At 37.6% G+C, this 25,792-nt stretch overlaps 1 protein-coding gene across 4 annotated transcripts in view; it reads right to left on the bottom strand.

Annotated features, from left to right (window-relative positions):
* Positions 1–25,792, bottom strand: part of ANKS1B (ankyrin repeat and sterile alpha motif domain containing 1B) — a 1,160,059-nt gene that overhangs the window by 673,516 nt on the left and 460,751 nt on the right. For all 4 annotated transcript variants that reach the window (XM_025285022.3, XM_025285025.3, XM_025285027.3 and 1 more), the window contains exon 12: positions 446–626. In XM_025285022.3, the coding sequence (XP_025140807.3) occupies positions 446–626 (181 nt within the window). The remainder of the gene's footprint in view (positions 1–445; positions 627–25,792) is intronic.

Below are 25,792 nucleotides of genomic sequence, written 5' to 3'. Positions count from 1 at the left end.
TAACGAAATGCTATTTTTCAAAGTAGATATATTTGTGAAATTTATCTTAAACATTTTACTTTGTGAAATTCAAAGTTTTACCTTTCAATATAAAACAAATCAGCATTGTCCTTCCACATTATTACTAAATATCAGTCTATTCTAAAATTTTTGATGTGACATGTAGGTGACATAATACATTTGGAAACCATAACAACATGCTATTCAAAACCATTTCTAGTTTTAAAAGGTTAGATTTTGGTTCTGTTTAAAGGTCAGACCTGGAAATATGCTGATGATTACATTATTCCACACATTTTGGATGGTGCCTTTAAAGTCTTGGCATGAAGTCATGAACAATAAACACAATGAGATTTGTATGAAGATTCCTCTTAATTCCTCTAACTCATAAAGGCTTTGGTTTTAAAAACTCAAAAATACAGCTGCATAAAATGAACAGCTTTACCTGTATCGCCAGTTTCCTTGTTCTTGACTTCTGTGGTTGCTGCAGAAGAGGTGAGTGGACTAACTGGAGGGTTGGAAGTAAAGCTTGTACACCCTGTAGATGTGTTGATTTCAAAATATTCTTGGTTGTGATTCATTCGATGAAAATCCAGAGAAGACACAATAGATGTTCGTTGTTTAGGCTAAAATAAATGAGCATGATAAAAGTATTAATATGATCATGCTCATCTTCAGCCCAATTCCCCATCAGTTTAATCTAAGTGTATTTTTTCCATTACACTGTCTGTTTTTTACACATAAAATATAGTTGTGTTTTACAGAGAGACATTAAAAATTCCCTTAATTCAATAATAAAAATGTTTAATGAAAAAATGTCATGGCATAGTTGATAAAATAATTTAGACTTTTTTGTTAGATTTCTCCAGAAGACTGCAAAAATACAGTGCTCAGAATTTCTCTTAATGATCAATTCAGAAAGTTGCAATTTTGAGTCACCTTTCATTCAGCTAACATTTATAAAGGATCCTGCATTTGGCAGACCCTGAGAATATAGAGTCTAATAAAGAAATAAAAGGATCCTTACAATATGGAAGCATAATTAAGGCAGTTCCATTTTTAATTTTCTATATAGTCCAAGGAACTGGGAACATTTGATATTGTCCCCAAGTATCATATGCTCCAATTTCATCATTAAAACGAAGTAAATTTGTATAGAACATTTTCTAGGATCTAAGAATCTACTTGTATTTATAGTGAACTTTGATTTCTTTTTTAAGGATTTAAATTAATCCGCAAATAGCAAAAAGAAAAAGTCAATTTAAACATAAATGGTAAAATCATGGAGTAACAGCAGATATAATCTTTTGTCAGTAATGGATTGTTCCCTATAGCAGTTTTCTGGGTTTTTTTTCCACAATTTTAATTATATTCACTTTTTTTTCTCGCCTAGCAGAGGTTCTAACATCACCCTTCAGAAAAACTGCAATCGTTTTGGCTCTCAGGATTGTGCACATTTCCTAATTTAAGTTTTCTTATGTTTTATTCTTATTATCAATGTTAATGAAATATTAACAATCTCACAATAATAAGAGATTAAATACAATCTCTTTAAAATAAAGTTTATTGTACTTAACTTTCTGCAAAGTACAAAAAGTGCAATAAACTTTTGGCTTAGTAACACTTTCACTGCCCTCAAATACTTGCTAATTTTATCACTGAACTCCACAATTATTTTCCTGCAAAATATTCATGTTACCATTTCTCTTCCAGCTCATCATGTTTTTTGAAAAGCAGACATTACTTAATCTATAATCTAAAATAGCTGATGATATCGAAAATGTGTTTTACAGAGTTTTTTTTTTACTTAAGGTGTTCAAATTATAACATGCTTTGCACTTTCACCCTTGCAATATTTTTATAGGAATGGTTAAGAGGCATAAATATTGTTATATGAGTGTAAGTTATTTATTATTATGACACATGAACTCAGTAATGCAATTCAAATTAATACCCACATAGGACTCAGTTGCTTTTGAAGTATGAAAGACTGGTATTCAATGTCAGGCTTGATTTCTCATGAAATGTCTGTCCTTGGGGCTACTAAATCTCAATTCACTTTCAATGTTCTTCCTACTAGACTATATAACTGCAATTAAAAACATGGATATGACCCTGGCCCCAATAGAAACACAGGTATGTCATTATCATGGTTTTGTCTCATTATGTTGTATTTTATTTTTATTTCACTTTGTATAAAGGCAGCAAACCAAATTTATATGATGCACCCTCTCATAAACATATAAGGATAAAGCCAACTGATGTGTATGACTCCTTTACTTATAAATGTTTCTGAAATACATGTTTCTGAACCTTGACCACCCAAAGTTTTAAATCCACTAGAAGTACAATTTGTTATACAATCAAGCAAGAAAATAAACTATTTTTCTGCATTAATTTATTCTACTGCTGCTGCTGCTAAGTCGCTTCAGTCATGTCCGACTCTGTGCGACCCCATAGACGGCAGCCCACCAGGCTCCCCCATCCCTGGGATTCTCCAGGCAAGAACACTGGAGTGGGTTGCCATTTCCTTCTCCAATGCATGAAAGTGAGAAGTGAAAGTGAAGTCGCTCAGTTGTGTCCGACCCTCAGCGACCCCATGGACTGCAGCCCACCAGGGTCCTCCGTCCATGGGATTTTCCAGGCAAGAGTACTGAAGTGGGGTGCTAATGCCTTCTCTAATTTATTCTACAAATATTTGCTAAGTGTATACTAAATTGTGGATACCTTGGTAAGCAGTATGATATGAATAAGATGAAGCCATTGTCCCTCTTCTCTGGGTGATTACAGACTTGAAGTGGGAAGAGGGATGGTGCATGAGGGAATAAATCAGCAATCCAAGGATTGTGTGTCAGTACAGCATAGTACAGCGATAAGCATCATGAGAAGTGGACACAAGATGTAAGAGGTGAACCTCTACTTTAGAGACACAATTAGGATACAATTAGGAAAAGCTTCTACAAGCAGGTAATTGATGGCTGAGTTGAATCTTGTTGAAAGTGAATGAAAGTGAAAGTTGCTTAGTCGTGTCTGACTCTTTGCAACCCCATGGACTATACAGTCCATGGAATTCTCAGGCCAGAATACTGGAGTGGGTAGCCTTTCCCTTCTCCAGGGGATCTTCCTAACCCAGGGATCAAACCCAGGTCTCCCAAAGTGCGGGCAGATTCTTTACTAGCTGAGCCACCAGGGAAAGTAGAGGTGGTAGGAAAACAAATGAGGATGGGAAGAGGAAAAGTGCAAACTGCAAAAGGTTCAGTATGGCTGTAGAGCAGAGTATCTGACGATAGCAAGTGGGTTCAAGCTGTGAGATATTGGATGTTTCAGGGGACAAATCATGAAGGGCTCTAATGCCATATTAAGGAGTTTGGCCTTTCATCTGACTATTCTAAGAAACCACTGGATGATTTCTAAGCAAGAGAGTTTCATAGTTGGGTTTGAATTTCAATAAAATCATTTTAGCAGTTTAAAGAAGGAACAGGTAAGGGGAGAATCTGAGGAAGAGAGACTACAAGGATATTGAATTGAGCCAAGACATAATGGGGTCCTGAAGTAAAGCAGTTGCAGTAGTGTTGGAGATCACAGATGTTTTTAGGAGATACTAAGGAGGTTAGTTCTTTAGATCTTGGCATCTGATTGGATGTGAAAGTTGATTTTCAGGGAGGAGTCTAGGGTGACTCATATATTTTTTGACTGGGTAGATGCCAAAAGATAAGGTTTTTGTGGGCAATATAAATGCATACACTCCTGTAGCAGAATTACACAAGATGTACTCAGCAGCGGCCACAGGACTGGAAAAGGTCAGTTTTCATTCCAATTCCAAAGAAAGGCAATGCCAAGCAATGTTCAGACTACTGCACAATTGTACTCATCTCATACATTAACAAGTAATGCTCAAAATTCTCCAAGCCAGGCTTCAACAGTACTTGAACCGTGAACTTCCAGATGTTCAAGGTGGATTTAGAAAAAGCAGAGGAACTAGAGATCAAATTGCCAACATCTGCTGGATCATCAAAAAAGCAAGAGAGTTCCAGAAAAACATCTAATTTTCCTTATTGACTATGCCAGAGCCTTTGACTGTGTGGATCACAATAAACTGTGGAAAATTCTTCAAGAGATAGGAATACCAGACCACCTTACCTGTCTCCTGAGAAATCTGTATGCAGGTCAAGAAGCAACAGTTAGAAGTGGACATGGAACAACAGACTGGTTCCAAATAGGAAAAGGACTATGTCAAGGCTGTATATTGTCACCCTGCTTATTTAACTTTTATGAAGAGTACATCATGAGAAACACCAAGCTGGATGAAGCACAGTTGGAATCAAGATTGCCAGGAGAAACGTCAATAACCTCAGATATGCAGATGGCACCACTCTATGGCAGAAAGTGAAAAAGAACTAAAGAGCCTCTTGATGAAAGTGAAAGAGGAGAGTGAAAAAGTTGGCTTAAAGCTCAACATTCAGAAAACTAAGATCATGGCATCTGGCCCCAGCACTTCATGGCAAATAGATGGGGAAAGAATGGAAACAGTGAGAGACTTTTGTCTTAGGCTCCAAAATCACAGCAGATGGTGACTGCAGCCATGAAATTAAAAGACGCTTGCTCCTTAGAAGAAAAGCTATGATTAACCTAGACAACAAATAAAAAAGCAGAGACATTAGTTTACCAACAAAGATCCATCTAGTCAAAACTATGCTTTTTCCAGTAGTCATGTATGGATGTGAGAGTTGAACTATAAAGAAAGATGAGTGCCGAAGAACTGATGCTTTTGAATTGTGTTGGAGAAGACTCTTGAGAGTCCCTTGGACTGCAAAGAGATCCAACCAGTCCATCCTAAAGGAAATCAGTCCTGAATATTCATTGGAAGGACTGATGCTGAAGATAAAACTCCAATACTTTGGCCACCTGATTCAAAGAACTGACTCATTGGAAAAGACCCTAATGCTGGGAAAGATTGAAGGCAGGAGGAGAAGGGGATGACAAAGGATGAGATGGTTGGATGGCATCACCAACGCAATGGACATAAGTTTGAGTAGGCTCCTGGAGTTGGTGATAGACAGGGAAGCCTGGCATGCTACAGTCCATGGAGTTGCAGAGAGTTGGACACGAGCGACTGAACTGAACTGCACTGATGCCTGCCTGTATGCTCTCAGGACTCAGTATAGACTTCTTAATCTATATGATTATGCAAATCTACATGATATTTCCCTTTCTTTCTTTCTTTGAGCACAGTACTGTGATTTCACTGTAGCGTAGCTTCAATCTTCAAATAACATATCAAGAGGAAAGGAGAGAGGCTAATGGAAATTCCAAAGGGAAGAAATCAGTGGTCATATGATCTCATTCTTATTTGGTTATTCAGAACTATCTATAGTTATCATGAGTCAGCTTAAAGAACACTGAGGCAGGGAGGAACCATTGCCCAAAGTTCCCTGAGTATCTGAGGTGATGGAAAATGAGAATCGTTATGTTAGTCATGCTCTAAGAAGGGGATCAGCAAACTATGGCCTGTGGCCCAAATCTGGCCTGTCTCCTGATGATGAAAATATAGTTTTATTGGAATACAACTATGTTCATCCATTCACTATTGTCTACAACTTCTCTCAACACTGCAATGATAGATTTGAGTGGTTTTAACAGAGGCCATATTATCCACAACACCAAAAATATTTACTATCTGTTTCTTTAGAGAAATTGTTAGCCAATCCCTGTTTTAAGGGATCATTTTACACATCATTTTAGTGCTCAACAAAACCATAAGTGTAGATTCTCTTTTACTCCTCAGCCTTATATGCATTTAGGTTGAGGCCATGTAACTGATTAATTGACTTGTTAGTAGAAGTAAGCCTTCTCCATCCCTCTCTTACTCACCAGATGATGTAGTTTTAAGACGAAGGGAGGTCAGTCAACCCACATCGGGCTTTATGAGAAGCTGAAGTAAACATCCTCTATGTGAAACTACTGAGACCCTGTGTTTGTCTGTGGTGGTCCTAGAACTACTTACTCTAACTAGCACAGAATGCAGTGGCTCAGGGAGGTTAAATGATCTACTCAAGATTACATAAGCAGTGGGATTTTCCTGGTGGTCCAGTGGTTAAGAATTCTCCTTCCAAGCATGGGAGTCAGGCTGGATACCTGGTCAGGGAACTGGGATGCCACATGCCACAGGGCAACTGAGCCCACAAGCCACAGCTACAGAGCCTGAGCATGCCACAACAAAAGATCCTGCATGGCACAACTGAGACCCAACACAGCCAAATACATAAATAAAAATAAGTAAATAAACATTAAAAAATGAAATAATAGAAATAGTTTAAAATTTTATTTATTTACTTTAAATGGAGGACAATTGCTTTACAATATTGTGATGGTCTTTGCTATACATCAGCATGAATCAGCCACATTCATATGTGTCCCCTCTCTTCTGAACTTGCTTTCCATCTCCCTCTGCACCTCATCCCTCCAGATTACATAAGTAGTTAGCAGGAAGGATTTAGATTAGAAAGAATGTTCATGTATTCAGACCTAGAGACAAACAGATGGTGCCTCATAAACACAAAGGACAGAGGCAGAATTAAAAAGAGATATCTATGGGGGGAAATAATAGCAATGGGAGAAAAAATAAAGAGATGGTAGAGATATTAAAAATGGAGATAAAAGAGGATGAGTCTGGAATATTTGCTTAAACTTTTAATAGATTATCTTTTTTAAAAAAACTATTCTGATGGAATCCTGCTAAGCCATTCAGTATAAGAAAAAAATATTTTTACAAATTCACTGAAATGACAAATGGAATTTGTCAAATTTCAATTTCTAAAATAAGTGGGGCCTCTAAATATCTCCCCCGCCTTGTGGTCAGCATTCATATAGCCCTGGCTTCCAAAGGACTTGCTTCCACACATATTCACTTAACTAGAGACAGCAAACTATAGATCATGTGCCAAACCCAGGCTTCTGACTATTTGTGTAAAGCCTGTGAGCTAAGAATATTTTTACATCTTTTAATGGCTGAAAAAAAATAGGAAAATAATATTAGTGACAGGTGAAAATTATATAAACCCAAATTGCAATGTTTTTAAATAAAGTTGTATCAGAACATAGTCCATGCTCATTCACTTATAAGTACTTAATTATACACAGGGACTTCCCTGGTGGTCTGGTGGTTGGGAGTCTGCCTGCCAATGGAGGGGACACAGGTTTGATCCCTGGTCCAGGAACTAGGATTTCACCTGATACAAGGCAACTGCACACTTGCACCACAACCACTGAAGCCCAAATGCCTAGAAACTGTGCTCTGCAAAGGGAGAATCTACTGCAAGGAGAAGTCTGCACATGTCAACTAGAGAGTAGCCCCCACTCACCGAAACTAGAAAAAGCTGATGGGCAGCAATAAAGAAGCAGCATAACCAAAAATAAATAATATATATATATATATATTTTAAAGTATATATTGTCTATGGCAGTCTTCATGATATGGTTCAGTTCAGTTCAGTTCAGTTGCTCAGTCATGTCCGAGTCTTTGAGACCCCATGAATTGCAGCACACCAGGCCTCCCTGTCCATCACCAACTCCCGGAGTTTACCCAAATTCAAGTCCATCGAGTCGGTGATGCCATCCAGCCATCTCATCCTCTGTTGTCCCTTTCTCTTCCTGCCCCCAATCCCTCCCAGCATCAGAGTCTTTTCCAATGAGTCAACTCTTCGCATGAGGTGCCCAAAGTATTGGAGTTTCAGCTTTAGCATCAGTCCTTCCAATGAACACCCAGGACTGATCTCCTTTAGAATGGACTGGTTGGGTCTCCTTGCAATCCAAGGGACTCTCAAGAGTCTTCTCCAACACCATAGTTCAAAATCATCAATTCTTCAGCGCTCAGCTTTCTTCACAGTCCAACTCTCACATCCATACATAACTATGGGAAAAACCATAGTTTTGACTAGACAGACCTTTGTTGGCAAAGTAATGTCTCTGCTTTTGAATACGCTATCTAGGTTGGTCATAACTTTCCTTCCAAGGAGTAAGCATCTTTTAATTTCATGGCTGCAGTCACCATCTGCAGTGATTTTGGAGTTCCCCAAAATCAAGTCTGACACTGTTCCCACTGTTTCCCCATCTATTTCCCATGAAGTGATGGGACCAGATGCCATGATCTTAGTTTTCTGAATGTTGAGCTTTAAGCCAACTTTTTCACTCTCCTCTTTCATGTTCATCAAGAGGCTTTTTAGTTCCTCTTCACTTTCTGCTATAAGGGTGATGTCATCTGCATATCTGAGGTTATTGATATTTCTCCCGGCAATCTTGATTCCAGCTTGTGCTTCTTCCAGCCCAGCGTTTCTCATGATGTACTCTGCATATAAGCTAAATAAGCAGGGTGACAATATACAGCCTTGACGTACTCCTTTTCCTATTTGGAACCAGTCTGTTGTTCCATGTCCAGTTCTAACTGTTGCTTCCTGACCCGCATATAGGTTTCTCAAGAGGCAGGTCAGGTGGTCTGGTATTGCCATCTCTTTCAGAATTTTCCACAGTTTATCGTGATCCACACAGTCAATGGCTTTGGCATAGTCAATAAAGCAGAAATAGATGTTTTTCTGGAACTCCTTTTCTTTTTCCATGATCCAGCGGATGTTGGCAATTTGATCTCTGGTTCCTCTGCCTTTTCTAAAACCAGCTTGAACATCTGGAAGTTCACGGTTCACATATTGCTGAAGCCTGGCTTGGAGAATTTTGAGCATTACTTTACTAGTGTGTGAGATGAGTGCAATTGTGTGGTAGTTTTATCATTCTTTGGCATAGCCTTTCTTTGGGATTGGAATGAAAACTGACCTTTTCCAGTCCTGTGGCCACTGCTGAGTTTTCCAAATTTGCTGGCATATTGAGTGCAGCACTTTCACAGCATCATCTTTCAGGATTTGAAATAGCTCCACTGGAATTCCATCACCTCCACTAGCTTTGTTTGTAGTGATGCTTTCTAAGGCCCACTTGACTTCACATTCCAGGATGTCTGGCTCTGGGTGAGTGATCACACCATCGTGATTATCTTGGTCATGAAGATCTTTTTTGTACTGTTCTTCTGTGTATTCTTAGCACCTATTCTTTTTTTTAGGCCCATACCATTTCTGTCCTTTATCGAGACCATCTTTGCATGAAATGTTCCCTTGGTATCTCTAATTTTCTTGAAGATACCTCTAGTCTTTCCCATTCTGTTGTTTTCCTCTATTTCTTTGCATTGATCGCTGAGGAAAGCTTTCTTATCTCTCCTTGCTATTCTTTGGAACTCTGCATTCAGATGCTTATATCTTTTCTTTTCTCCTTTGCTTTTCACTTCTCTTCTTTTCACAGCTATTTGTTAGGCTTCCCCAGACAGCCATTTTGCTTTTTTGCATTTCTTTTCCATGGGGATGGTCTTTATCCCTGTCTCCTGTACAATGTCACGAACCTCATCCCATAGTTCATCAGGCACTCTATCTATCAGATCTAGTCCCTTAAATCTATTTCTCACTTCCACTGTATAATCATAAGGGATTTGATTTAGGTCATACCTGACTGGCCTAGTGGTTTTCCCTACTTTCTTCAATTTAAGTCTGAATTTGACAATAAGGAGTTCATGATCTGAGCCACAGTCAGCTCCTGGTCTTGTTTTTGCTGACTGTATAGAGCTTCTCCATCTTTGGCTGCAAAGAATATAATCAATTTGATTTCAGTGTTGACCATCTGGTGATGTCCATGTGTAGAATCTTTTCTTGTGTTGTTGGAAGAGGGTGTTTGCTATGACCAGTTTGTTTTCTTGGCAAAACTCTACTAGCCTTTGCCCCGCTTCATTCCGTATTCCAAGGTCAAATTTGCCTGTTACTCCAGATGTTTCTTGACTTCCTACTTTTGCATTCCAGTCCCCTATAATGAAAAGGACATCTTTTTTGGGTGTTAGTTCTAAAAGGTCTTGTAGGTCTTCATAGAACCGTCCAACTTTAGCTTCTTCAGTGTTACTGGTTGGGGCATAGACTTGGATTACTGTGATATTGAATGGTTTGCCTTGGAAACGAACAGAGATCATTCTGTCGTTTCGAGATTGCATCCAAGTACTGCATTTTGGACTCTTTTGTTGACAATGCAGGCTACTCCATTTCTTCTAAGGGATTCCTGCCCACAGTAGTAGATATAATGGTCATCTGAGTTAAATTCACCCACTTCAGTCCATTTTAGTTTTCTGCTTCCTAGAATGTTGACGTTCACTCTTGCCATCTCCTGATATTGTAGCAGAGTTAAATAGTTGTAACAGAGACCATATGACTCACAAAGCCCAAACTATTTTACTCTCTGATCCTACACCAGAGAATAAGTTGGTGATCCCTGCTATGCACTGATTAGGGAATATTTCTGAGGACCTGAAACTAAGTAGACTCATGAATGATTGTGAGTCAAGGCCAGTTACATGGAGTTGCTGGACCCAGTCCAAAATGGAAATGTGGGGCTCTTTGTTCCAAAAGCAGGGGAAAAGTTTTCCCTTTATTCCATAGTCTTTCTCTAAATCTGTCATGGTAGCTTTATTTGCCATATACTGTCACATTCCCTTGGACACAGGGACACTTACAGGATGAGAGCAGACCTTCACAGGCATCCAGGGGTTTTTCCCTGCAACTCAGTACATATACTCAAACTTGACCATCCCCACACTCAGGGTCTCAGTGCTGTGTCAGCAATTGGTGGGCTGGCTGTGAGCACTGGGGTTGGGGGATCAGGTGTTACTTAATAATGTGGGGAGATGGAGGGTGGTGGGACCACAGATGAGCCAAGGCTCCAAGCCCCAGAATATACTCCATTATCCCACTGACTTCGCTTATAAAATACAAATACAGAGATAAGAATTGAGAATTTTAGACAGCTATGCAAGAGTATTAAAATCCAAACATGGGGTTTTCTTAGCATGAAGCCTATTGACACTGCATTGGTCTCACATCAGTGAAGCCAGTGGCATCTTAATTATTACTACAAATGGACTAATGTGTGAATTTACTGGTGTCACATACAGGATAGCATGCATCCCCTACCCTTATTTTGGATTCTCTTCATCAATCAGAATCAAGTTTGTAAGAATATGTCTATGCTGTACAGAGATATAAATGAAATGCAACATTCTGATGCAATGCATGCTAAGTTGCTTCAGTCATGTCCAACTCTTTGCAACCCCATGGGCTGTAGCCCACCAGGCTCCCCTGTCAATGAGATTCTCCAGGAAAAGATAGTGGAGTGGGTTGCCATTTCCTCATCCAGGGAATCTTTCCAATCCAGGGAATTTAATGGCATTACTGTAAACCAGATAGATATGATTCACATATGAATAAAATGAGAGTCCCAAATTCCTAACTAGGATGAGATTTAGGTAATGTTTACATTTTAAATTTTCTCTAGATTGGAATCTAAGTTTCAAATATCCACTTCTGTTTCCTCCTCTGTTATTTTCAAATTATTTAACCTAATGGACAGTTATAAAAAAATCCACTTACACTTGAATTTAAGTGGACTTTAAATCATTTTAATTCACTTAATTTAATTATAAAATGACCTCATCAACCTCCTAATAAAATGTCAAATAGGACTAAATGGATATATTGGTGTTAGCACAAAGAAAAAGTGGTGCTAACAAAAGTCAATAATGACATTAAAGTATCCAAGCAAAAGTGAGGTTCAAAATGAGTTCCCAGAGAAGATGGATGAATGTCAGAAAAATAATAAGTGACATTAGCAGAAATGGGCTTCCCTGGTGGCTCACGTGGCAAAAAAATCCACCTGCAGTGCAGGAGACATGGGTTTGATCCTTGGGTTGGTAAGATCTCCTGGAGAAAGGAGTGGCTACCCACTCCAGTATTCTTACCTGGATAATTCCATGGATAGAGGAGCCTGTGGACTGTAGTCCATAGGGTGGCAAAGAGTTGGACACGACTGAGTGACTAACACTTTCACTTTCATCAGCAGAAATACCTGGAGATGATAGACTTCCTAGACACTGGCCCATTGATAACATATCAACACAAAGCAATATACTGTCAATCAGTGGCAAAAAAATTAGATTCTTTCTTATACTTTTTAAAATGGGTATGAAGTGGGGTGGTAAAAATGGGAAGCTAGACCAGTGGTATTTTCTTTTAGGATTTTAATCAACCTGAAATATTTTGTGTATATGGTATATGGTGGGAATTTTAATTCTAAGTAGTTTTTTCACCAATGATAGCCTACTGTCCCAATACCATCATTTTTTTCTTTACTGATTTAAAATGCCACCTTTATCATGTATTACATTTCTAAATATAGACTAGGTTTACATTTTTGTTCTCTACTGTATTCCTATTGATCTATTCCTGTGCTAATACTACCCTTTCTTAATTACTGTTGTGGCTTCTCCTCCTACTTCTAGAGTTCATAATAAATGGATACTGAATCTCTATAATCTTTCTTGTTTTATATTCTGAAATATTCTACTATTTGATGTTCTATAATTTATTCAAAAAATTCTACCATCAGCCATGTGTCAGGCACTGTTCTAGGCTTTCAAGAATACATCAGTGAACAAGTAAGGCATGAAACATTTACACATGTTAAAACTTCAGAGGTGATGATCCTATATTTAATTTTCAATAATTTTTTTGTTTTCTAAGTTAAAAAAAATGATTTCCCTTAAAAAAATAGCCTGTTCTTTTCTGAATTCAATAACCTCCCAAATCATTCTGAGGAAACCAATTCCAATCTTTCTCTGCCATTAATTTTTGTTTTCTGAAAGGTCATTTACTCTATTCATTGATCTTGGTTCCTTTCTTTTTGGTTGCTAATTTTCCTCAAATGTTTGGCATTCTTGGTAAACCATTTTTGATTATGTAGGATACTGCTTCATTTCTCTTTCCTGCTCCAATTCTCACAGTAGGGTCTTTAGCTGACTTCACCTTACTGAGACAGTTATTACCATGTGGCAGGAAAATAAAGTCAACTGCTTCATGTTGAGGTCATGCTGCTGAGGTGTTTTATTTCTCCAGACTAATCCCTAGCTAAATCCAACAGCATTTGTTTTTATCTTCCAAAAGTTCCCAAATGCCTCTAATAGCATCACTCCCTACTTTTCATCACTGCTGTGCTGTGCTCACTCGTGTCCAACTCTGCGACTCCATGGGCTGTAGCCGCCAGGCTCCTCTGTCCATGGGATTCTCCAGGCAAGAATGCTGCCTGAAAGATGGAGATGAGACTAAGACTAAGAACCTTAGTCTCTTGGGTCTCCTGCATTGACAGATGGATTCTTTACCACTGTGCTATGGATTTATTTTTATTTTTATATTTATTTTACCATTTTAATTGCTGTAAGGAAGGAGAAGATGCAAATATTTGGGCAAATATTTGCTGCTGCTGCTGCTAAGTTGCTTCAGTTGTGTCTGACTCTGTGTGACTCCATAGACGGCAGCCCACCAGGCTCCCCCATCCCTGGGATTCTCCAGGCAATAACACTGGAGTGGGTTGCCATTTCCTTCTCCAATGCATGAAAGTGAAGAGTGAAAGTGAAGTTGCTCAGTCATGTCCGACTTGTAGCGACCCCATGGACTGTAGCCCACCAGGCTCCTCTGTCCATGGGATTTTCCAGGCAAGAGTACAGGAGTGGGGTGCCATTGCCTTTTCTGTCAGTTATGTATATTGAGTTAGAATTCTCGTATTTCTGTCCATCACTTTTAAAACAGTATAAAGAAGGGATATGAGAGAGTGTAGACAGCACTACAGTATAGAGTAGATATTATTAAACTTATTATTACATGTCATGCAAATTGGAAGCAGTTTATATTTTCTTTCTTTGTAGTAAAAGGAAAAAACTTTAAAATGTCCAATTTTTATCATGAATACAATAGTTAATAATGATTAAGACCTTTTTCTAAAGATACAGATCTTATCTTCAGGCAAGCAAAATACTATTCCTCTCCTCTACAGATAGATTATGGCTGAAGAGGGAAAAAAAGGTGCCACCATGAGGAGGTAGTTGAAGTTGGTGTGAATAAATATTGAGTGCCTAAGAAGCTTCGATATTCTTCCAGGAGCTTGAGGTTTTTATCTTATTTAAACATAAAAGGTTAGTATTAAAAGTAACTATTACTCTTTCCATTTTACAATGAACTTGAGATTTAAAGATAGCCTCATAGTTTAAAAGTAGGAGAGCTAAAACTAAAACATAGATCTATGGAATTTCAAATTGATTGCATTTATCCCCCAGGACATCACACTAAAGGTTAAAAAAAAAAAGTAAGCATAAAGTTACAAGCAGAGACAAGAGCCTCATAGTTCTTGAGTTCCTCACTTCACATCAATGAGCGATTTTCCTACTCTTCAGTCTAATGACAGCATTGATTTTTTTAAAAAACCATTTTTTAAAAGGTGTTGACAAAAGCACAAGTGTGTGGGAAAAGGAACAAACAGAATCTAAATCAGTTATGTATTAAACTCTTAGAGGCACAAGGTGTTTTATTGAAGGGCAGAATTTTTAAAAATATTCATATTTCCTGCTTTTATGTCTGCAATTAATTTAATTTTTGTGTGGAGATATTTGGCTATGGATAACATATATATTCATCTTCCAATAAAAGAGAAAATGGTAAAACTGTTAGTGTATTCCTAGTATTTATCATATATAATCATGAGTGTAAAGCTTTATATATTTCTTCATATGAGTTAATTTCCTCATACAAGGTATTCAAACTTTAATTGGAAAGACTCCACAGCCATGAAAAGGCAATAAAACTGTGATTTTAATTCTAATTTTCTTTTATAAAAGTGTTAAGTGGCTCTGGGCTCAGTGCAGACAGTGAAGAACTTTAGAGCCTTTAACCTCTAAACCAAGAGGTTTATTTTTATAGAAGATTCTCCCAGCATTAAAATAGTTATGACAATCTTGCAAAAAATATTTTTAGAATTAGGCACACCAAATATCTATGCATTAATATTTCAAAGATGCTGAAATCAAATTCAAATGTGTCCAAGATTAAAAATAAAGCCAGCTTTATTTCCCAATTTAGTTTCTTTAAAAAAAAATCATTTAAAATGACTTGTTTCAGTCCAAGAACAGCAGGAAGTTTAATTACGCAATGGATTATAAATGATGTGTCCTGAGCAGCCAAAACGGGAAGCTCATAACACTGTATGAGCAAAAGAAAAATTTTTTACAAATAAAGATGCATGTTGTTTTTATTTTTACAGCTCAATTTTTTCAACTAATTGTTTGGAGAAAATTGTAGAGTCACATGCAGTTGTAAGAAATAATACAGAGAAACTGCTTGTGACCTTTTCCTGGTTTTCCCCAAATATATCTAACATCTTGCAAAACTATAGTGTGTGTGTTGCTCAGTCGTGTCTGACTCTTGTGACCCCATGGGCCACAGCCGGTCAGGCTCCTCTACCCATGGTATTTCTCAGACAAGAAAATTGGAGTGGGTTGCCATTTCCTTCTCCAGTTGTGATTGATATACAGCACTTTAAAAGTTTAATGTATACAGCATAATGATTTAACTTATATACATCATAAAAGGATCACCACAGTAAGTTTAGTGAACATCCATCATCCCCTAGAGATACAAAATAAAAGAAAGCAATGTTTTTCCTTGTGATGAAAACTAAGGATTTACTCTCTTAACAACCTTCATATATAACATACACCATGTGAATTATATTTATCATGTTGCACTTTCACCCTTCATACTTAAATGTCATAAGTGGATGTTTGTACCTGTTGACTATTTTCATCCAACTCCCTCTTCCCTGACCCCTTGCTTCTAGTAACACAAATCTGATCTCTTTTTCTATGAGTTTGCTTGTTCTTCAAGTATAATTGACATAAAACACTCTGTAACTCCTGGTGCACAGCATAGTGATTTGATATTTATCTACATTTCAAAATGATTACCATGCTAAGTCCAGTTACTGTTCATTAAGAAGAGGTGGAAAGAATGCACAGAACAATAGTACAAAAAAGATCTTCATGACTCAGATAATTATGATGGTGTGATCACTCACCTAGAGCCAGACATCCTGGAATGTGAAGTCAAGTGGGCCTTAGAAAGCATCACTACGAACAAAGCTAGTGGAGGTGATGGAATTCCAGTGGAGCTATTTCAAATCCTGAAAGATGATGCTGTGAGAGTGCTGCACTCAATATGCCAGCAAATTTGGAAAACTCAGCAGTAGCCACAGGACTGGAAAAGGTCAGTTTTCATTCCAATCCCAAAGAAAGGCAATGCCAAAGAATGATAAAACTACCACACAATTGCACTCATCTCACACAGTAGTACGGAGAAGGCAATGGCAACCCACTCCAGCACTCTTGCTTAGAAAATTGCATGGACAGAGGAGCCTGGTAGGCTGCAGTCCATGGGGTTGCTAAGAGTCAGACATGACTGAGCAACTTCACTTTCAGTTTTCATTTTCATGCATTGAAGAAGGAAATGGCAACCCACTCCAGTGTTCTTGCCTGGAGAATCCCAGGGACGCGGGAGCCTGATGGGCTGCTGTCTATGGGGTCGCACAGAGTCAAACATGACTGAAGTGACGTATTAGCTTAGCAGCACACGCTAGTAAAGTAATGGTCAAAATTCCCCAAGACAGGCTTCAGCAATACGTGAACCGTGAACTTCCAGATGTTCAAGCTGGTTTTGGAAAAGGCAAAGGAACCAGAGATCAAATTGCCAACATCCGCTGGATAATGGAAAAAGCAAGAGAGTTCCAGAAAAACATCTATTTCTGCTTTATTGACTATGCCAAAGCCTTTGACTGTGTGGGTCACAATAAACTGTGGAAAATTCTGAAAGAGATGGGAATACCAGACCACCTGACCTGCCTCTTGAGAAACCTATATGCAGGTTAGGAAGCAACAGTTAGAACCGAACATGGAACAACAGACTGGTTCCAAATAGGAAAAGGAGTACATCAAGGCTGTATATTGTCACCCTGCTTATTTAGCTTATATGCAGAGTACATCATGAGAAACGCTGGGCTGGAAGAAGCACAAGCTGGAATCAAGATTGCCGGGAGAAGTATCAATAACCTCAGATATGCAGATGACACCACCCTTATGGCAGAAAGTGAAGAGGAACTAAAAAGCCTCTTGATGAAAGTGAAAGAGGAGAGTGAAAAAGTTGGCTTAAAGCTCAACATTCAGACATCTAAGATCATGGCATCTGGTCCCATCACTTCATGGGAAATAGATGGGGAAACAGTGGAAACAGTGTCAGACTTTATTTTTCTGGGCTCTAAAATCACTGCAGATGGTGACTGCAGCCATGAAATTAAAAGACGCTTACTCCTTGGAAGGATAGTTATGACCAACCTAGACAGCGCATTCAAAAGCAGAGACATTACTTTGCCAACAAAGGTATGTCTAGTCAAGGCTAAGGTTTTTCCAGTGGTCATGTATGGATGTGAGAGTTGGACTGTGAAGAAAGCTGAGTGCCGAAGAATTGATGCTTTTGAACTGTGGTGTTGGAGAAGACTCTTAAGAGTCCCTTGGACTGCAAGGAGACCCAACCAGTCCATCCTAAAGGAGATCAGTCCTGAGTGTTCACTGGAAGGACTGATGCTGAAGCTGAAACTCCAATACTTTGGCCACCTCATGCGAAAAGTTGACTCATTGGAAAAGACCCTGATGCTGGGAGGGATTGGGGGCAGGAGGTAAGGGGATGACAGAGGATGAGATGGCTGGATGGCATCACCGACTCGATGGACTTGAGTTTGGGTAAACTCCGAGAGTTGATGATGGACAGGGAGGCCTGGCGTGCTGCAATTCATGGGGTCGCAAAGAGTCGGACATGACTGAGCGACTGAACTGAACTGAACTGAACCATACAAACATGTTATGTTATTAATGTGTATATTCCCCACACCATACATTTCATATCCAGCAGTGCCTTTATTTTGTAGCTGGAAGCTTGAACCTTTTAATCCACCTCACCTACTCCTCTTAACCTCCCCATCCCCTACCCTCCGGCAACCACCAGTTTGTTTCCTGTATCTATGACTCTGATTCTGTTTTGTTATGTTTGTTCATTTGTTTTGTTTTTCAGATTCCACATATAAATGAAATTATACAGTATTTGTCTTTCTCTGTCTGACTTACTTCATTAGCGTAAACGCTCTTTGAGTCCATCCATGTTGCCACAAATGGCAAGATTTCATATTTTTTATGATTAATATTCCATTGTATGGGTGTAGTGTCTTATCTTCTTATCCTTTTATCTATTGATGAGTACTTAAGTTGTTTCTATAGCTTGGCTACTGCAAATAATGCTGCAATAACATAGGAGTGCATACATCATTTTTAAATTAGTATTTCCATTTTCTTTGGATACACAGGCGTGATATTGCTATGTTATATGGTACTCCTATTTTCAATTTTTGGAGGAAACTTCACACTGTTTTCCATAGTGGTTGCATGAATTTACACTTCCAATAACAATGTACAAGGGTTCCCTTTTCTACACATCCTTGCTAAAACTTATTATTTGTTTTCTTGATAATGGCCATTTTGACAGAAGTCAGGTGATACATTATCCTGGTTTTAATTTTCAATGTTTATTTTGTATCCTCTGACTTTATTGTAGATTTTTTTGTAGATTCTTTGGGATTTCCTGCATAGAAAATTTTATCCTCTGCAAATAAGAAAAGTTGTATTTCTTGCTTTCCCATCTGTATGTCTTTTATGTCTTCCCCTTTCTTTCCCCCTCTTTATTGTACAGGCTAGAACTTCTAGAACTATGTTGAATAACAGTGGTGAAATAAGAAGACACACTTACCTTGTTTTTGATCTTAGAAGGAAAACATTTAAATTTTCACTATTAAATATTATGTCAGCTGATGGGTTTTAGTAGATGTTCTTTATCAAGTTGAGGAAGTTCTCCTCTATTTCTCTCTTTTGATATTTTCTTTTTCTTAATCATGAAAATAACTGTTGAAAGCCTTTTCTGCTTCAATTGACATGATCATGTTTTTTCTTCTTTAGATTTTCAAACACTGATCCAATCTTGTATACCTGGAATAAACTCCATCAGTCATAGTATATAATTCTTTGCATATATTGTTGAGCTCCTATTTAAGAAATTTTGTGTCTATATTCATGAAGGATAATGCTCTATAATTTTTACTCTTTTGTTGGGGTTTTATCTGTTTTTCCTTTAAATGTACTGCCTGGTTTGGTATCAAAGGATAGTTTACACTTAGAATTAATCCTTTAAATGTTTGTTATAATTCTCCAGTAAAATCATGTGAGCTTGGAGATTTATTTTTTGAAATACTAAAAAATCATGAATTCAATTTCTTCAGTAGCTATAGAACCAGTCACATTATCTTTTTAATATTGGGTGAATTGCAATCATTTGTGTTTTAAGAAAAATTGGTTCATTTAACCTTAGTTGTCAAATTTATTTGGGTAGAGTGGCTTGTAATATTCCTTTACTAGACTTGATGTCTATAGAATTTGCGGTGATATTCCCTGTTTATTCCCTGATACAGGTAATTTGTGCCTTTCTTTTTTCAGTTTCAGTTTAAAAACAGCAGGAAGTAATTACATAAGAATTCACAGAAGTATTTAAAATAGCTGCCCTGGAAACTATAAGGAGCACCTAAAGAAGCAAGCTGTCAGGAGAGTCTGATGGGAAGTAAGGGGCAGAGACCCTGGTAGAACATCCCTAAAAAGCCACCCATCCCTGATTTGGAGGAATGAAGACTCAAGGCCATGATGGATCATGGACCTGGGGAGAAAGCACACTCCAAATAATTTCTACTACTCAATTATGGATAAGCAGTTTTAGAAAGCATGATATTTATTAGGAGGTCCAAGAAACACAGAGGTGACTTTATCAAGCAGAAAGTTAAGAGGTTGTTAGTAGTTTGAATAGCATGCAACAGATAGCAACTTTGGAGAAGGAAACTGTTCATTAAATACATTTTAAGCCCAAATGAAAGATAAAGTTGGGGATCAGTGTTCTTTCATGCAGTGGCTCACTAAACAAAAGAGAAAAATCAGCAGAAAATAATTTTTCTTCTGGGACTGCTCAAGGTTGACTTTGCCATCTTCTCCATTTACCAGGTTAAAGAATATTATTAACAATATTAACTAAAAGATAGACATAGTGCTTTCCCTTATGTAACTCATATTCTAGTGAACAAGATAGACAAGGAGTGGAAAAGTGAAAAGTGCTGGGAAGAAGTTAGAGAATGCTAGGAAGACACAGATGAAGGATCTAATCTAACTTGGGGTGTAAGGAACAATTTCTTTAAGGAAATATCAGTTCAGTTGCCATTTGAAGGAGGTGAATTTATTCCAGTGAAATATTATAAGCAGGAAAACAGGGTTTGTGATTTCTATATGTTTATTATGGATTATGTACTTCGTCGATATAAAAATTCTGCTTGCTCCTAGTGCATTTTATCTAGAATTCTACTTTGTCTGTTTTAAATATTCTTGAAAGCTGCATTTTATTTTGCACATAATAAGTGCTCTTTCTACTTTAAGTTTTTGGCATTTTTTCTTTATTTTCAAAATTACGTGTCACTTTCAAACATCATAATTTAGAGTTTGCATTTTGATGCAACAATCTTTTCTCAAAATGGAACTCTTTAACTCATTTACATTCACTAAATGTAAGGGCCCTGTTTAATCTCACTCTGTCATCTTATTTTATAGCATTTATTTTCATTTTGCCTTTTTCTATTTATTTTTTTATTCCTCCTCCTTCTCCTTCCCCTCTCCTTCCCTCCTTTCTTTCCTCTCCTCGTTTCCTCCTTTCTTCCTTAAGTGACTTGGATATTCTAATTGTTGTACAAGCAGTAGTAGCTTTAAAATCCCCCATGTCATCAAACACTGTCCTATCTTAAGGATTATCTGGAAAATACATTAGAAATTACATAACTATAATGTGCCATGGATATTGTCCCCTCTTGTGACTTTTAAAGACTACATCTTCTTCACTTTATGAGATGGCTGGATGGCATCACTGACTCGATGGACGTGAGTCTCAGTGAACTCCGGGAGTTGGTGATGGACAGGGATGCCTGGCGTGCTGCGATTCATGGGGTCACAAAGAGTCGGACACGACTGAGCGACTGATCTGATCTGATCTGATGCAAGTAGAAGGGCAAGATCAAGGCTGAGAATCAAAACTGTGTGGTAAAAAGGAAGACCATCTCCATCTTCCAGAAGCAAACCCCAGCAACAGCAAAAAGGATAATGCTTGTGCTAAGTATGTGGTGGTTTTCACTGGTATCTTCACACCCTAGAGAAGACTGAGGCACACTTAAAGAATAGAGCCAAGGGGTCATCATCTCTGCCACTCTATCACTGTCCCTGTATTTGTGGTTATAATGAACCATGAGAATTGTGATAACGCCCTCCAGGTTGTTAACAGTGCTTTCTGTATCACTATCTGCTTTGCTTGCTTCCCCTGCCAAGGTCATTTATGACAACTTTGGCATTGCAGAGGGACCCGTGACCACAGTCCACACCATCACTGCCCATATAAGAGCACGGGTGGCAAACTTGTATGATGGCCATATTGTTGCCCAATATATTGTCAGTGCCTCCACTGACCACTGACACTGCCAAGACTGTGGATAAGCTGATCCATGTTCAATGGCATGACCTTGCAAGTCCCCAACAGTATGTTTATCAAGGATCTGATCTGGATAATATATTAGTTATCAGGTGTCAGAGGGACCCCTGAAAGGAAGGGCATTCTGGACTATACTAAAGACTGAGTTGTCTGTCTCCTATGACTTTAATCCTCTCTTTTGCCTCAGATGCTAAGGGCTGGCGTTGTCCTTAAAGACCACTTTTAAAGCCATTTCCTGGCATGATAGTGAAGTTGGCCTCAGAAATGGTGTGACTTCTGGACCACCAACCTCAGTAAAAGTACCAGAGGAAAAGAGACCTCATCTGCAGTGGAGACTCTCTCCATTTTAATTTCCCAACTCTCTGAAAATTTCCCATCCTTAACATAGTTTCCATCCAAGTCTCCCTGAAGAAAGGGATTTAGAATATATCTATCACCAGTTCTTGGAGAAGGCAATGGCAATCCACTCCAGTACCCTTGCCTGGAAAATCCCATGGACGGAGGAGCCTGGTAGGCTGCAGTCCATGGGTCGCTAGAGTCGGATATGACCGAGCGACTTCACTTTCACTTTTCACTTTCATGCATTGGAGAGGGAAATGGCAACCCACTCCAGTGTTCTTGCCTGGAGAATCCCAGGGACGGGAAGCCTGGTGGGCTGCCATCTATGGGGTCGCACAGAGTTGGACACAACTGAAGTGACTTAGCATTAGCATCACCAGTTCTACGCTATTTCCTTGGTACTTATCTACCAAGGAAACAAATGAAACAATATTTTTTTTTCCCTGACATGAGATGAAAACATTTTGGTGAGTTAATCAATCATGGGAACATAAGCAAGCATTAAAAATTATGATCTATCAAATCATGAAAGAACAGGAGAATATATCCTTTAGATTGAAAAACAAGTTGCAGAGCAATATACACACTATCACATAATTTTTAAAATATATGCATATAGAAAAAGTCTAATATTAATGGTTATTAAAACTGAGGGATGATTTTTTTCTTTATGCATTTCTTAGTATAAGTATTCTTTCTGTCACATCACACTGCATATTTTTAGTTACAAGCTCTTTATCAGACAACGCTAATTTTCATGGGCTATTTCTCTAGTTAAGATTAGATTTGCACAAAAATTTTCTTCTGTAAGTTGATGACTATTGCTTGATTTTGGTGGCACTGTCTGATCAAAAGAGTTTTTAAAATGTGGAGTCAGTATGGAAATTAGAGTCACTAGATGACCTGGCATTCAATACATATATATTCCAAATAAATTAAAGTTGAAAGCAAGCAAAATAGATTAGATGAATTAAAAAATTACAATTTTTGAAGACACCAAACCCTCAAATTCAGTGACAGGTATAACTGCTTATGATTTTTAGGGTGGGAGTGGGAGAATTACCTATTCTTAAAAATTCATAAAGTATCATGAGAAATTTTCCAGTACACAGGAGAGGTTGATCTTGACCCAGGAAAAAAAATTGTAGTGACAGGAGAGAGTACAGGCACATGAGTTAAATAAAAATTTAAACCCTTTAGAGAAAACTTTATCATTACAATTAGAATTTTTGCATTTATCCACTTCCTTAAACTTTTTCTTAAAGACTAAATGTCTTAGGCTTACAAAAATTATTTCTGACAAATTCTTTAGTCATTCTTTCAACAAAAAAGTGTGGAGTACTTTTCAAATGTAGGAGTAAGGAGATGACAGTGAGCAATGTATTCATTGTTTGGGCAAGGGGGGGGGGGAATGTCAGAGAGGGCATCCTTGAGAAAGTGATGTCTAAGTGGAGTCGTGAAGAATGAGTAAAAGGTAAAAATCCAGACTAAGAAGTAAGAAATAAAGAATAGATGAGTTTGGAGGAGAAACATTGGCGTATGTTTGGAAAGACCATGGTGCTTTGGAGGAAGTCAAATGAGCCTAGAGCTGGAATGGGTGTGTGGGTGTATAAAGAAGATGAGAGAGGCTCAAGATGTTGTGCTAGAAATAGACAGGAGCCTAGTCATAAACGCCTAGTGAGCTTGGTGGCTTTCCATATGATCAATAGTGATTAAACTAGCTTTATGGGTTTTTAAGCTAGGGAGTGAATGAATAGGCTTAAGAAAAATGATACAACAGTTGGAGAAGCAATCTGAGTTTAACATTTCTTATTTGAGTTTAATGACTTTTTTTCTCCTGTATAGATAGCAGAAGCAGATTTGAACAACTCTTGTGGACACACACATGCACACACATACGTACACACACAGAATAAAGAAAAGTTAAATCATCCATTTTATGCACATACTTATATGTACATATACTTATTACAAATTTGCAAGTAATCAACACATGCAGGTGCTAATTTATTAGTTAACAAATTCACATTTTAAAAGTTACCATGGGGTTACTTTTTCACAAGATTAATTAGTTTTCAAAAATAATTCAATCTTTTAATATTCTGTCTTACATTTAAATAGAAAAAGCTTCATTACAATTTTTTGCTCTAAAATAGTGCTGCAATATATATGTTTTACAGATTTTCCCCCTTTCTGGGCATTTAATTGGCATGGATGAGAAATTACTAGATTAAAAACAGTACAAATATTTTCATGGCTCGATTCACACTACCAAGAAGATTCACAGAAATATCGCCACCATTAGTCTATGAGATGCCTATACCATGTGCTTTTGCCTCACACTCACTGTGTGTGTGTGTGTGTGTGTGTGTGTGTTGCTCAGCTGTGTCTGATTCTTTGTGACCCCATGGACTGTAGCCCGCCAGGCTCCTCTGTCCATAGAATTCTCCAGGCAAGAATACGGGAGTGGGTTGCCATTCCCTTCTCCATACACTCACTATAGGATTTTCATTTTTAAAAAGTTTAACAATTTCATAATCTAAAATGCTATAACTTAATTTTGAATTTCTTTGATATGCAGGGCTGTTAAACATTTGAGTATTTATTAGATAATCTTCCATTTCTTTATTGATGATCTATTCATATTCCCGGAGTTTGAGCAAGCTCTGGGAGTTAGTGATGGATGTGGAGGCCTGGCATGCTGCAGTCCACGGGGTTGCAAAGAGCCGGACATGACTGAGGAACTGAACTGAACTGAACTGACTCATATTCTTTGTTTTTCCCCAGAGACATATTAGTCTTCTTTATGGTCTTAATAAAAGCACTTTGCCTATTAGAGTATTAAAAGTTTGTTTATATTTATTATAAATATCTCTAGTTCATTTGCTGCTTGCTTTCTATTTTGATTGGGATTTTTTGATTCAGTGTAACTTTTAATTTTTATGTAGTCAAGGCTATTTACCTTTTCTGTCAGGAATACTTTCTTAAGCTTTTATGTTAAGTAAATGCTAGTGTCTCTAAGATTGTTTGAAATATTGACAGCCAGTGTCTCTACAGTTTCAAACATTTTGTTAGTTAATAGAGAAATGACTGCTAAGCTAATCATTTGTAACTGTTCTGACATAAAGGAAAATGAGGAAGTGTAAGGATGAGAAGATAAGAAAACATCTTTTTTAAAGTTGCTATTAATCACTGTCACTATTTTGTTAGAGTACATTGCCTAATGTTTATGCAATTTAACTTTTTCAAAGCAGTCTTTTCTCTCATATTTTCACTAACCTAATGATCCTCTTAATTTATCATTTCACATATAACTGCAATTATTATGTAGATATCTCTTTGTGTGGATATCTTTGTTGCATTTTTTATGGAATCCAGTGGAAGATGTAAGACAGTTTTAATGTGTCTTTCTGATTTCAAGAAACATTTGAGAGAAATAATCATGAGTGAAATTGCAATATGGTTTGGTACCTGTTTCATATAACTTTTCTAAGAAGTCATGTTAAATTATACCTGTTATCCCTGAGTCCACTCAGTAAATATCAAGCTCTTTCCTAAACACCAAAAATCAAAGAAGAAAAATCTCACAGGCTGGTGGGGGATCATTTCTGCTTTTATAAATAGTAATGTAACTAATAGGTTTTCTATAAAATCATCTTGTATAAAATCTCTTTTGCTGTATAAATATACTCTTATAATACCCATATAAAAATAATATATGGGTATATACAATAATATATGGGTACATACATAATGCTTGAGGAACACAGTGGAAGGGCTAGAAAACCGTACATTTATCTCCTTGACTTCTAGAAAGTATCTCAAATTTTATGTAGGAA

Source organism: Bubalus bubalis, chromosome 4, assembly GCF_019923935.1.
Source record: "Bubalus bubalis isolate 160015118507 breed Murrah chromosome 4, NDDB_SH_1, whole genome shotgun sequence".
Taxonomy (NCBI): Eukaryota; Metazoa; Chordata; class Mammalia; order Artiodactyla; family Bovidae; genus Bubalus; species Bubalus bubalis.
This window is presented reverse-complemented; position numbering and strand designations above follow the sequence as displayed.